The 14,987-nt window shown below is 37.0% G+C and overlaps 1 protein-coding gene across 1 annotated transcript in view; it reads left to right on the top strand.

Moving 5' to 3' along the window:
* Positions 1-14,987, top strand: part of WWC2 (WW and C2 domain containing 2) — a 94,951-nt gene that overhangs the window by 27,075 nt on the left and 52,889 nt on the right. Inside the window, exon 2 of the mRNA XM_053940894.1 lies at positions 7,953-8,062. Coding sequence (XP_053796869.1) covers positions 7,953-8,062 — 110 coding nt within the window. The remainder of the gene's footprint in view (positions 1-7,952; positions 8,063-14,987) is intronic.

Here is a 14,987-nt window from a genome sequence, read left to right as displayed (position 1 = left end):
CAAACCCCATCATTGGTGAGGTGCAGACTTGTTATTTCTAAGCAGGACTTGTTGAATACATTGAACAGTTTGTGCTGTGCTACAGCATAGGAGACTCTGAGTTGGTCTGCAGGAAGGCAGCAATCAGAACTGATAATGGGCTGATATTGCCACTTTATGTGGTAGTGGTAGTGCAGTTGTCTCTCTGGAAGGCTGACTGGAAACTGAGACACTCTTCAGCACACTGCCCTTTTCAGCAAAACATTTCAAAAACACCTTGAGTACTCTGCCTAAATTACAGAGAAGAAACCACTTATTCAGTACTCTAAAAAGGTTTTTTAAAATCCCAAACCCTATGAGGATAGTAAAAGATTAGTTTTAGTTTCTACTTGGACCTTGTGTGCTTTCTGAATATAATATTGTGTTTACCTGGGTTGCTGGCTAGCTAGACAAGAGTCCTTTAATGGAAAGTGTCTTTTTCAAAGTCTTAGATATGCTCTGATACATCATTGAATGTGGTATATCTATGTGAACCCACAGCTCACTTCTAAATGGAAGTTGTTGTAAATCACTGTCAGTACGAGTTCAGTACTGGAAACCAAGTTTTTGAGCTTGTTGAATAGTTGTGAGAGCCTGTTATCTGAGTAGTACATACTCAAATAATGTCTCTCCATTCTGGGTTGCTGTGAGGTAGAGAAATAATGTATGTCTCTTAGTATAATTCTCCATCTGCATGTTTGTACATTTTTCTTTACCAAGGAAATTCTGTGAAACCAAAAAATATATTTCTTTAAGGCCTGCTGTCTGTTGTAAGTATTCAAGGACTTAAAAGAATCACAGGATAGAAATTACGAGCTATTAAAAGTAGTACTATACCTGTATATTCTTTTAGAAAACTAGAGTCAGTTCTTATTTCAAGTTTCCATTCTTATACAAATTTGAGTGTTTTACCTCTCTTTGTATTACCAGGAGCAAAACGATCTGAAATCTGGAAAACAAGTGACAATTCATGCGATATATCCAGGAAATACTTGCTGTTGGAGTTAATAAATCTTTGTCTCCAGAAAGTGTGTAACTGCTGTGAGTTCAGTCTCTGCAATTAGTTTTTGAGTATCCAGTGGTGCAAAAAGGTGAAGGTGCAGTACTGTTGACTGTTACATATCCATTCTAGCCAGGAGTGTAGCTGTGAACATTTGACTACAAACCCATACTGTTGTGTGCACGTGTGTGTAATACAAAGCAAACACATTAGTGGTGCACATGCTAGTGTCTACAGGCATACATTCAGTGCTACTGAGAAGTTTAATGTTATTGAGAATATCTCATCATTAAGGAATGGGTTACATTTAGTTTGAGCTATTAGTGATTCTGTTTTGGCATAGAAAAGGTAACATGCATGTTTGCTGTCTTTTGAGCACATGCATTTGTTGACATTTGGTTGCACACATCTTGTGAACAAGGTAAACATGCATGGCCTTATCATATTTGTTTATTTTACACCACTATTTCAAGCTGGGATTGCGACCATGCTGCTTCTTGTTTGATCTGTTCTACTCTGGTATTGATGTCCACTTAGTTACTCTTTCAAAATAATACCTGTAATAAAGTGGCAGTATATCTTAATAATACCCTTATTAAAAGAGAATGTACCTAAACAATTCAAAGTTTGTACATAATGTCTTGGCCTGATATCTGAATGGGAAGCACTACTGTGTTAAGAACATGGTGTTTAGCAGCAGAAATCCTGTTGACAGACTCATGAATGAGGTTTTTCAAGAGGGAGATTTTGTGTGGGATTTGCTAGTTCATAACTTAGAGATTTGAATCAACAAAGAATATGGCAAGAGGGTGTTTTGTGGGCCAATTCTGCCCCTTTTGACAGGTAAACAGCCTGGTTACCACTTTTTGAAGTTAAGAAAGAGACTACAATATGATTAATACAAAGTAAATACATTTTGTTACAGCCTTGGCCACTGTGATTTGTAGAAGAGAAAATTGTGTTCCCTATACAATATAATTTTCACGCTGTTAGTGACCTTGGCCATAGGGAGCAGCGATGCCTCTCTTTAACTCTGACCTGCAACGTGGAGCAGCAGCAGGGTCGCTTTTGCCATTCTGTGTGCACTCTGCTGCCTGCTACAGAATTCATCTCACTTAAATTTAGTTACCTTTGCACATGCTAAGGATTCTTACATTCAGAATCCTGTACTCGCTAGGGAAAGAGGGAAACCTTCAGGTATGAAATAGATGTGCTGACTCTGCCTCTCTAGGGAACCTAAAGGAGTAATTCAGGTTTGGTAACTGGCTTTTTGAAGTTAATGGGATTAATTGCACCCCTGAGTTTTATATAAAAAATTTGTCTTGAATGTCTGGAATGAGTAAAATCCACATTTATAAGCATATTTAGTATGGAATTAGAATGTGTGTTTATATACCCTTCAAAGTAATAATGCCTATAGCATTTGAAAGTTGGGTAAGAATTGAATTGATTTTGAGATCCAACTTGAGCACTAAATTCTGGAGGTTTGGTGAAGAATTGAGAACATTGTTCTTCTTCTGTTTGTACATTCCTTTAATTGATTAAAATTCTACATTTACTTCTCTCAAGCTATGGATCAAAATAAGAATTAAATACTTTCACTCATCCTTCTGCAAAATAAAAAAATAGTTGATGCTGATTTTATGTTACTGTTCTGTAACAGTGCTGTAACAGTGTAATTGTGCTAACTGAAAGTGCTTGAAGGAAACTTTTTGTAAACTGTTGTATTAGTGGGTATTACTGTGGATAAACCATCTGTACACCCTTTTGTAATGGTGTATGGATTCCAGATAAATGTGCATGCAATTCTTCCATCACTGGATTTCTTCTCTTACATTTTAATAGATTGCCCATTCCTGCACATCTGAATAGCAGCTTATGTTTTGTCTTCTCATTTTCTTGAAGTTTGGAGAAGAGGTATATTTTTCAGAAAAATTTCTGTCAAGAAAAATTGGTAACAAGTACTGCATTGTAAAAGAATTAATGTGTAATATACATCATTGTATATGAGAAATGAATGAAATTTAATCCATACAACATTTTGTATAAGTGTCACACAGGATCTTGCTGCACAACAAAGCCCATGAGTTCATTTTGATATTTGGAGAAAGTTCTAAAATACACATTGAAGTTGCTATAGAAGTTGAGCATTGACCCTAGTTACAGCTGAATTTCAAACTACAAATCTTGACTGGAGGTCAAGTACCACACAGCAAAGGAGATGTTCTTGGAAGTAATTTTGAAAGGCATTAAAATGAACCTGTTAATAATTCTCAGGTATTCGTGTACCTCTTAGAAACCTGTGTTTTCTTCCTTTCTAACTGAGGAAAAGTAATTTCAGGTTTGAGCAGGGTGGGGTTATTTTTCATGTATGTGTCTCTTTCCCCCTGGCCCCCGCTGCCATTTTCTGAGATCTGCCTACTGTAACCTTCTTCTTTTTTCTATTGATAAAGTGGAGTACTAATCATAATATGTGTAACTTATGTTTCATTATTAGTTTATTTAATCCTGAATGGATTTTGGAGAAAAAAAAGGAATCAGAGAAGGAATGCAGCAGAATCTAGCATTTCTCTTGCATAGAACAGTTTGTTCAAAGTAGTGTGTGTGTGTGTGTGTGTATATGCATATATGTGCATACACATTTTTAAGAACATGCCTCCTGATATTCTCAGGTCACAGAAATGGAAAATACCATGGCTCTCTGTATCTTGACAGAAATATAGTTGTATTGGTATACGTAATAAATGTCTCATTTTTTTGTGGACCCCAGTCTTGGAAAGAAGCCTGTCTTCTATGTATTTCTGTGATCTGGGGACTTCCAAACGTGATTTACGTCATATAAGAAAGTTGTCCAAATGAAGCAGTATTTCTGCACTGGCAATCCATCAGTCTGCAGTTATGGTTCCATTTTCTAGTGTCTTCACCCTCATTTTTTTAGAGCATGGTGCTCATAACACCAAGATTGTGGGTTCCATTCCCATGAGGGCCATTCCCTTAAGAGTTGAATCAATGATCCTTGTTGAGTCCCTTCCAACTCAGAATATGCTGTGGTTCTGTGATTCATTATTAACTTTACTTGCATGTACAAACTTATTCTTATAGACATGGCTGTAGAAGCAAGAACAAGCAAGTCTGTTAATGATAACACATATATCATTGCAGAATCTGCATTTTAAGATCGTAGCTAGCTAACTCTGTATTTTGAAAACTTTAAAGAAAAATGTGGATTTGATATGATAATAGAGGTCTTCAATCTGTAAACTGTATTTGTCTCCTAAGTCTCCCCAAGCATCTGTAAAGTGATTAACATAATCATGCATTGTTTACATAATGGAATTGCAGAATGTTTTCTGGTTTTCCTTAAAATAGCCACTTCTCCTTACGCACAGCTGCCTCTTGTTCACTGTGGTTAAAAAAAAAAGGCGCCCCTAGGTGAGAATACTTAAGCTTAATGATAGGCATTAAAGAAATCCAAGCCTTTTATTAACTAATTGAACTTCATTGGATATTAAATGTGGACTTTGAAGTCATCTTTAGAGTATTGACATTCTTTTAAGAACATCTAAATCTATGGCTACAAACTGAAACTAAGTACTGTGAGCTACCCTTGGAATATCAGTGCCCAAGACATGCAGCATTTAATCCTCTATTATGGTGTGATAAACCTCATTTTTCTTGGATGACGTTTAATGAATGTAATGGCAGTCCATCATAGGTTACTATATGTCACAGACAATGATCTTCAGTCCTTGCTCCTGGATATTATTTCCTGTCCAATTACATCTTGTAACTCTGCTTACAACTTTTGTCTTGCAAATTTTCCCTTGCTTCATGTTGTGTTAATTTCATCCATTTGTCATATGTATTTTGAAAATAAATAATGGTTATGTTGAGTTCCGAGGGCTATAAGCAATTAGGTATCAATCACCTTGTGCTCATTGCTGTTCAATTGTAAAATGACGCATCAGGCTCAAAAACTGTGTGCTATTAAAAGACTCTGGAACAAAAAAGGGAGTCATGGGAATGTTACCCTCTTAAGTAATTGTGATATTATTATGTACAAACCTTCTCATGTTTTAAAAATCTACTCTGGAACAGCTCTGACACAGTTCAGATCTTAAGGATTCAATGTCCAAGCATGATCCAGCAGAGCAGGATTCATAAAACAAATTCTCCTGTACTGCTTGTCTTTTGGATCTCTGTCTCCCTCTTCTTCTCATTTTCTTTAAGGTCCAGTGTGGGTCACTCAAGGACTTTTCCACAGTGTTTTAGTGTCTCTTTAATTTATGGAGTGTCTGGGATGAGATAGTGGCTGTTATTCTTTCCTATCATATCTGGTTTCAGACAGGTGAGAACACCTGGACAGAACATTTGCATGATCAGAATCAAATGCAGTCTAACCTAGAGAATGTGCTGTTTATAGTACAGAGTATTTGATTAAAAATAAAAATGGTGCAGATGAAAAGTCAGAGTTGTACTGGGCTTATATCCCTCCTGAAGAGGTGATCTGAAAATCACGTCATGACTGTTGCTAGCTCTGGTGTGTAACTTTGGTGAATGTATTGAATGTTTATTAAAAACCATTTGGCTGTGCTCATGAGTTTGAGTTCATACTATGATTTCTATGTTGCTATATGACATTTTAAATATTTTTTTCTACTTGAACTACATTAATTGAGTTTTGAGTTAATATAATAACATTAAGGCTAAGGATGACACTGAACTTTAATTGTTATTCAGTTTGTTTCACGAAGATCTGCACTTATAATCAAATTTGAGGCAGGACTTTTTCACAGGTAGGTGTGCCCTTGAAGCTGGCACATCTTGCTCACGTGACTAACCAGGCTCACCAAAGCACTCTTGCTTTTACATGATTGATGCTTCCTCTGAACATTAGTGGCCTGGGAACTCTTTGACATGCGTTCAGCCTACTGCATACTGCCTGCCTGAAATTGTGCTTGTGTAAATCCTGGATTTGAAAGGCTTTTCCTGCTTCCCTAAGAGCCATGTCTTTCTCTCTAGCAATTACTATTTACAACAGAACAGTAATCTTTGAAGCAGTGCTGATAATTATAAGTAGGCAGCATTTGGACAGGTGTGTTTGGTATGGCAGCACTAGGCAGCTGCAACCACTGGGCCAGCTGTTGGCCTGCTGAGCCTGCTGAGTTGATCCTGCCGGCAGCAGCATGGCTTCTGGTGCCCAGAGAGGAGGGGCAAGGTGGCAGATCAGAGCTGGGGTTTCTGGGGAGTCCTTGGAGCAGCCCCATTCAGAGCTGTGCCAGTGTCTGTATTTAAAGATGCAGGTCAGCAGTGTGAGAGGAAACAATACATAGGCTTGGCTTGCTGTAGACTTCCTCTGGCCCTGGAAATCACTGGCGAGTTGACAGCCTACTTGTGCTGCTGCTGATCTGTATTTTTGTATCCTGGTGATCCAAATGTAATTCCACATTGGTAATTTCATCTGTATTTCATAATAGTTTTGGTGTGTTTAGTGGTTTAACATAGCAGTTTATGAGTGGCAATAAATTAGCAAATTTATGTTATACTTGCAAATTTTTTCAGAACCTCAAATGAAGTGTTAGTAACCTTCACAGGATTACAATGAAAACTTTGGAGAAATTTGATGAAGTGGATCAATGCTTGCAATTTAAAAAACAAATTGAAAAGGAATCAATATTCAAAACATTTTGAATCCTAAGAGCCTTATTCTTCGTGATTTCTGCAACCCTAGCTTGGAGGAATACTGTTCAACTTAAAGAACTGATAGATCATATCCATTGATGATGATGATGATAATAATAAGGACAATAGTGGGGCAATGACAAATTTGTGCTATAATTTGCTTTTTACAGTTGCATAAAGAATCAAATATGTTTGTAATGTACTTTGTATCTGGTGTTTTGTACACAAAATCCAATTCACTTTGTAAAAGGTAAAATGTACTATTCTCTTTCTTTTTTCACAAAAATGTCAATAAACCTCTTTCTTTTGGTCATGAATTAATAAAGAAAAAATCCTGAAACATATGAATTAGTTTTTTATTTGTATAGAATTTTAATGATGAGATGAAAAAACAGTTTTAGGTGATAAAACTTAATCAGCAATGAGCAAAGGAATGCTGCTTGTGTGTCCCACAAACTGCTTTTCATCATGTCACTCTGTGGATTTCTTTTTAAACTCTAGATATCTACTTAATCTTATTGTCACTATGGCAATAATAAAACCTTAAATCTCTCATTCTTCCTGTTAAATATATCACTATGTTAGAGATGGCATTTATCTGTGAATTTATCAATAGGAAACTCAACACTAATTTCTTTTTTAAAAAAAGGACCAAAAGATGATCATGTCAGCTTTGTCAGCCTCAGCTGGAAAAAAGTCCATGTATTATATTTATCACTCCAGTTCTTATAACAAATAGGTGCTCTATTATTAAAGTGAGAAACCTTAATAGTCTGTCTTCCTGCAAAAGCAACATGTGAACCTCTAAGACCCATTAAATGTTACTTGTAAAATGTCTACTCTGTGCACACTGCTGTTTGTTTTATTCAAGTGCAGGGATTGATAAGTGCTGCTAACTGCATCTTAGGTGCCTGTATTCTCTTTTTTGACTTTTTGTGGTCATTAGAAACAGTGATCTTGAAATCTTGTGCTCTCTTCACTGACTGGGGACAAATAGGAATATAGATAATTTTTTTTAAAGCTGTTGGTTGTTGTTTAGTTTTAGACTGTCAGATTTGAAGGGTGTTGCAGTGGATTTCTCACTCGAGTTCCTGTACTGAAAAATGTTTACAATAATATGTTCTACTTTAAGAGGAAAACCAACTTTCTCCCTGCTATGTTTCTTTAGCTTCTGTCATAATAGGAATTAATATGAATAACAGATGTATGGAAGAGAGAAAAGCCATGTCAGTGAATTGTTTCCTTGTTGTAGGCTAACAAAGCCCTTGTCGTTTGCGGATTGTGTTGGGGATGAATTGCCATGGGGATGGGAAGCCGCGTATGATCCTCAGATTGGTGTGTACTACATTGACCACATCAACCGTAAGTACTTTTTGGTTTGCCATGTTGGTTATAAAAGACAACTCATCTTGATTAGATTCAGAATTCTTGATTAGAATCAAAATGTTGAGGAAAGATTGCCCTTTGGTATAACATTACTGGCTTTAAAATGCTTACAAGAAAATCTGCTGGTACAAAATGGCTACATCTGTTTCTATATATGTTTCTAATTGCATGGTAATTATGTCTAAATCATGTAAAACTAGCAAAATGTGAAATACATTACGTGCTATTTAGGCTTACTGAAATGAATATATTCCTGAAAGCGTTTCTATTTTCTCTTTATATATTTATTAATCCATATTGATATGTTTTTCTATTTTCCCAGAAATAGTTTTTAACAGCACAATAGCAAAGGTTCTATTTGAGATCAACACCTGAATCCAGGTACATGCATCTGTGCTAGAAGTACCTATACTTATGTAAAAATGAGAAGGTATCTACAGGCATTTCAGTGCTTAAAGTTAGCAGAGGCAACTGCACATAGTCAGTAGATGTGGCATGGACAGTAAGAGACCAGTGGCCTTCTGAATGGCATCTCAAATGTATGGGCAAGTGAATCCACCCTGCCCTGTCTAAGCCACTTTTGCAGTCACTAGATCTCTAGTCAGTACAGTTGGTGTAATGTAAAATGTGATGTAGCTGCCTGGTTGGCTGTCTGCTTTGCAGATGAGATGATTTAACCTCCTTTGGTTGGGTTGGACTAGAATATTGAACTGTATCCCACCCAATAACCTCATTTGTGCACTTACTTACAAAGCCTTGCATTGCAATGAGAGTCCTCTGATCTTACAAATAATGTTAGACACTCATGAACTTTTAAACATACAAGCATCCTTGGTTAAATTCAAAAGGTGAAGAAAGTAAAGGGTTTTCTTCTGACTCTAAATGTGATTATCAGCTTAAACTTGTCTCTAACTTCTGCTTTGGCCAAAATTATAGGACATACACCAGTAAAATTTTGAGAGCCAAGTTGCATTTCTGGGTGTTTTGAGAGTGCTTTCAGATCACTATGCCCTGATAATTGTGCTTTTTTTATTTTATGCATGTTCAAAATTTTTAATCAGTTCTAAAAACCTCTTGTAGCTTTGTTGCCTGTTTTTTTTTTTTTAAGAAAGAATTTAAATGCTTTCTTTACTCTTAAATGTTATTCCTATGCATTGAAAGTGAATTCCTTAATATTAGGAGCTATCCATGGTTTGAAATTTTGGTATACTTAAAGGTAGTTTCCATCCCTTGTTTGTTCAGTAGTGCACTTGATTCATCTTGTATTAATATATGTATTCCTTTGTAGCAATTTCACTGAAACTTACTTTGTAAAGTGGTGTATTTTAGTTTTGTACACTGCATTTTGCACAGTGTTTTGGTGAGAGTACTCTTCCATTGCTGGGTGGTAAACTGCCTAAGAATCTTACAAGTAGGTCATTTGTTTGATGCATCAGATATGGAGATTATAACTTCTACTTCATCTGACTAGGGTGCATGCAATGTTTTGAGGCTATTGAAATCTCTGGTATGGAGGTCACTTGAAATGAGTGGAGAAAAACCTTCCTAGAAAATAGCTTTTATGTCTGCTTAGTGCTTTTTTAGTTTTGTAACAAGTTGGATGTGCTGAGCATGCTTTTTGGATTTGAACTGTTACAATTCCCTGTCAGGACACTGGCTATGTTAGAACAAGGAAGACTCTTTTACTCTTTTTAAAGTGGTTTTGTTAATTCTCTCTGCTACTGGACAAAGAAGCCAAATGAGGAAGAAAAACTGTACCTACTGCTGGGAGGAATAACAATTAGATAGATGCCTGAAAAACAGGTTGGATAAAGTAGAATTTCAGGACTCATAAGTAGCAGCTGGAGGGATGGCACCTTGGGAAGAAATCTGCTCCCATGTGTTAGGTAGGGAGAGGTGACTAACAGTGCTTCATGTTCACTGCTGTCTGTCTGGATTTATTTCAGCAAAATGTTTGAGGGAAGGTCCATTGAGTCTTTCCTTTTGCATCCTATAATTAATTATTCTGAACAACTTCTCTCTTATCTGTCCTTTATCTCATTTATTTTTCTAGTGTTGTTCCTACTCTGTGCCTCTGTACAAAGCTACATTTGATCCAACTGTGAAGTTTCAGGTTGTCCACAGGACTTGGACCACTTTTACTATGATGGCTCCAATTTTGTTGCGTTTCTCAAACCAGTCCAGTGGGCTATGGATGAGCAGGTTGTTATTCATGGTTGTTCCCTCTTTTTCTGTAAAAATTTGAGGTTGAAAATGTTAAGGGTGGAGTTTCCATTAATGATCAGATAGGTACTTACTGCAGTGGATATTGACAAAACTCCCCAGTAATTTAGAGAAAGCAATACTAGACTGCAGCTTGCAAAGTTCTAAAACTTCTACTGAATTTATCTATAAAGTAATTTTTTTTCAAAAATTATGTAAATCAATGTACATACTATTTTTTTCAAAATATTTTCCTCATCTGTGCAATTATTTGTCTTGATCTTTCTCCTTCCCTTCTCTCACATAAACCTGAGAAAAGCCTACTCTTCTCTTCTGCAGAGGGTTAAGAGTTGTCTGTGAGCAGTCTGCAAATGTAGAACAACCCCTCAGATTCTTTTGGTGTCAATATGTTTAAGGATAATTTAGTTTTATTATAATCTCACATTTTCTGTATTTTCTACATTTAATTTTTTTCACCCCCAAATACAGTTTGGGTTTTTCAACAGCCTTAGAGCTTTCTCATCATCCTTTTGGATGATGTAACCCACTTTGAGAAGCACTGACTGAGGTCATTATTTATGAATATATTACCCCAATTAGGAGTTTTAATGTGATGCTTTCAGCTTCAAGGGAGACCAGATTACAGGCCATCTGGCAAGGCAGAACATACATATGATCTGGGTAGCTAATACTGTAAGAACTTAAATGTGCCTCAGTAGCACCCTTTGTTAGAGGATGACTGAAACGATATTATTTGGTGGGCAGGGCCTGAGGAGTTTGTTTTGTGCAAGATCCTTATTACTGTGGTTTGGGAGAGGCCAAAGATTTTATGATTTATGCTGTTGACTCCTATAATCATTATTGCATACCTGTTCTCATGTGTTCATCTACTTCAGCTAATTTGCTAACATTTACTAATTTTGCTAAACAACATAGTTAGGAACTCAAGGCAATACTAAAAGTAGCATGTAGGTATTACTCCACTTTATTTCATATATCTGCAGGTGAAGTCATCACTTTCAAATTTTTTCCAATTCTTCTGCAGGGTTTCCCACATCAAGCATTAAGTGTCTTGTAAGAGATGTAAACATTTATGTTCTTAGAGCTTGGATTTGCAAACACCTTTAAGCTGATATAATCTTTGAAAGTATTGGTCCTGCTCTATTGCTGCCTCTGTCCTTTTGTTCTGTCTCTGCAATGTTTTTGCTTATACTGCCATGAACATTTGCATGGCCAGACAGTGAATCAGATCAGGGAGCTGATTCACGTTGAAACTAATCTGGTATTGTGGAAAAAAAAAAAATTGCTATTTGTTCTCCTTTCCACACCTCTATTTATGCAAGCAAGAAAAGAAAGGTGACCTGGGGATATGAATGAACCGTCAGGTGGAGATGGATGATAGCTACTTTTCATAGTAGCAGTGGTTAAAGGCATTTTGAAATTACAGCCTTGAATTTTCATCTGTTCTGTGCCAGAAAACAGTTTTGACTCTGAGGCTGTGATTTCCAGGTGCACTTCTCAGGTGGTGCCAGCTGAAGTAGCAGTCATTGCTTGATCCAGTTCCTGTCTCCACATTGTGTCCGCATGAGGATATGCAGTAAACATGGACAACAGAGAAGTGCTCTGCTCCCTGAGGTGTGAGTTGTTTTCCACCTCCTCTCCCTTCCCCCAGCTGCTCAGATTTTCTGATCTGGATCAGTCTATGGTATGTTTAGATGAACAGTTGTGGAGGTAATGGCAGAAAGAAAAGGAAACTTCTGGTTTCATGTGCATGGTCTGAGGGGATCCCGTATTGCGACAAGTTCTGCCTTGCCTTCAGCAGCCAATCTGTTCCTAAATAACTTATCCCATTTACTTTCAATTCATATCTTCTCAGATAAGTCTCAGGAATAACAAGGCAAATGGTTGTTTTCTTCATCTATCTAATTGGCAGGCATCTATCTAATTGTTATTCCTCCCAGCAGTAGGTACAGTTTTTCTTCATTGCATTGATATAGTTAACTCATAAAACAAATACTCTGCTGTTAGTAATGTTTAGTGGCAAAGGTAGCAGAATAGCAATGGCAATGAGCTTTTAAAAGATAATGATAGGAAGGAGTAGTTTTTCCTAGCCCTGTACAATTTCAGACCATCACATCACTTCCTTTTTGCCAGTCTGTACTTTGTATTCAGTATGATGATTCTTCTCCCTGAACTCCACCCAGCACTTTTCTTCAAAATGGAGTTGGACAGCTATCTTCTCTGCTACTGCAGCTCCTCCCTACTTAATTTTAACTGTCCCTTTTGGAAGCATGAATGTATCTTTTCCAGAAACATCCTTCAATCACTGTTTCATTCACAAAGAAAAGGAAAATTGAGTCAGTCATGCTAAAAAAAAAAAAAAAAAAAAGTGAAAAGACTAGCTATTTACACTGTTTCATACTTGCAGCACAATGTTTTAACTATAAGAATTCTATTTCTTGTTGTAATCTTAAAGGTTTTCATGCTAGTTTATGCTTGTGCAACTGGTTTATCTGACACAGGGACTTTTGTGGACAGACTGCTCTAGCCTGGGAGTCTAGTATATCTGTATTAATGAAAGTAGGACAGATTGATTTTCAGAAAAGGAAGAATCTGAAAATCCCACCACGAGTCTGTAATTACCAATAGCTTGAGGGAGTCAAATGGCATATCATCACAAATGTGCCCTGTTTGTTCCCATGACCTACCACCATCTTCTAAGCAAGTGGTGGCATGCAATCAATTGTGAAGACTCTTTGCTGTCAGCAAACACACATGGCAGAAACCCAAGTGCGGTATGTCTTACCCTGAATCTTTTTTGTAGGTATTTGCTCTGCATTCTGGCTGTAGGAAGGAATTAGAGTAATCTCATGCATGCTGGCTACTGAGGGAGGGCTCAAGTAGTGAAGGCTCTGGATAAAAGATGGTTTTACCTGCTCGCATTTATGTAAAGATCATACTTGCATCTTATGTCTTTGTTCTGCTAGCCTTAGCAGCAGAACATTACCTGCTTGTTTGTAGTGTAGAACAAAATCCTCAAGAGTTTCTACTGCATTTCACTCTGAAATATATAAGCATATTCTGCCCCATGTCTAGAGAAAACAAATAGTAAAAATCTTTGAATTAATCTTTTTTGGACATCTGCTCATACTTGGAGAGTATAGCTGGAAAAAGTTCTTATTTTCTCTCATTGCCCAAATTCAACCACAAAATTATTTAATGGAAAAATGAAGAAAGTGTCTGGAAGAGAGGGGTTGCTTTTTGTGTGAAAGTTCGATGGCAGGAAACAAACTGTAGAGAAGTCAGTTTTGAACATACTCTAAATAATCTAGTTTTCATCCATATCTCTCTTTAGAATCCATATTCCATTTAATTATGTGATAGAATGTGATTTTCTTTGAGTATCCAGCAATGTGTTAGATCATTTTTAATATGTCATCTTTTTGGCTTGCATGGTCTTACTGAAACTGCTGTCTCTATAATGTGCAATTCTTTATTTTTTATGTACCTATTGAACAAAAATGTCAGTATGAAATGATGCAATATTTACTTGTGAAACCTTCCACAAATTTTTGAGTACAAATTGCTTTTATTGTTGTTTGAGTTTGAATTGCAAGTATTTTAAAAAGCAAGGGGGGAAAAAAGGAATAAGGAAAAAAAAACCAGAAAGCATTTGCCATGTAAACAATAAAGTAGATTCCTTAAGACAGTCTAGTAACACAGGTTTATTCTCCCTAAAACTAGCAAAAGTACTAGAGGATTGAAAGCCAGTTTGTTTATCAAGAAATGTGGGATATACTTGTAGAATAAACATATCCCTAGTGATTACATAATGTTGTTGATAAAATTGCTTTCATCAACTACCACTTAGCTAACTTGTACTATCCTGTGGTAGCTGGTATCCTACGACATTTTTCCTCTTTTGATATTATATGTCAAAGGGTTGTTCTTGGTTTTGTTGTGCCATCTTGAGACATTTTTGTGTAAGTTACCATTAAAATCTTGATTCTCCTTCGCTGTGCCTGGCCCTAGTTTGGTTTGCCTGCACCCTTAACCAAGAGCTTGCCCTTAGCATGCAGTAGGATGCTTTGAAGGTATCTCCTTCTCAAACCACCTCCATGGAATAGAATGTCATCCTGCCAAAGCAAAATTATTGAGGACTGTTGAAAAACCAATCTGTATTTAGCTTGCACACTTTCTTCAGCAGCTAGGTTCAGGAGAAGTTCCAGGGATGAGGGATCCTGAATGTAGTCAACTGTTGTGTTTAGGGGTTTGAGGTCTGCACAACTCCCTTGAAGGTGGGGTTTGTTTGGCTGGAAGGGGTAGTCCTGAAGTTATTATGCAAAATAACCAGAGATGTCAGGTATAGTGGAGTTATGTTTCCATCACTTATTGTTTCAGGCAGAGAAATTGCCACCTTGACACAGAGTATTGAGCTCAACCATGACACCGAGCAGTAGTTCTGCACCAGTCACAGCTACCCTTTTCAGGGCTCAGCCACCGCAGTTCTGTTGCCTCCTATCTGGTAATCCAGATTCCCAGGTTTGGGAATATTCCTGGAAGTTACTATGTCAGGGAGAAGGTACACAGTATTGATGAATAGATCCATATTTAAGAATGCAGTGGATTACTAGATCTGTAAGTAGGCTTACTGATGCCAGAAAAAAGATCTTTCTCCAGCTGGGTTGTTCTTCCTACT

The sequence above is a fragment of the Vidua chalybeata genome, chromosome 4 (genome assembly GCF_026979565.1).
Source record: "Vidua chalybeata isolate OUT-0048 chromosome 4, bVidCha1 merged haplotype, whole genome shotgun sequence".
NCBI lineage: Eukaryota > Metazoa > Chordata > Aves > Passeriformes > Viduidae > Vidua > Vidua chalybeata.
Note: the sequence above shows the minus strand (reverse complement) of the source record. Positions and strands in the feature narration are given on the sequence as shown.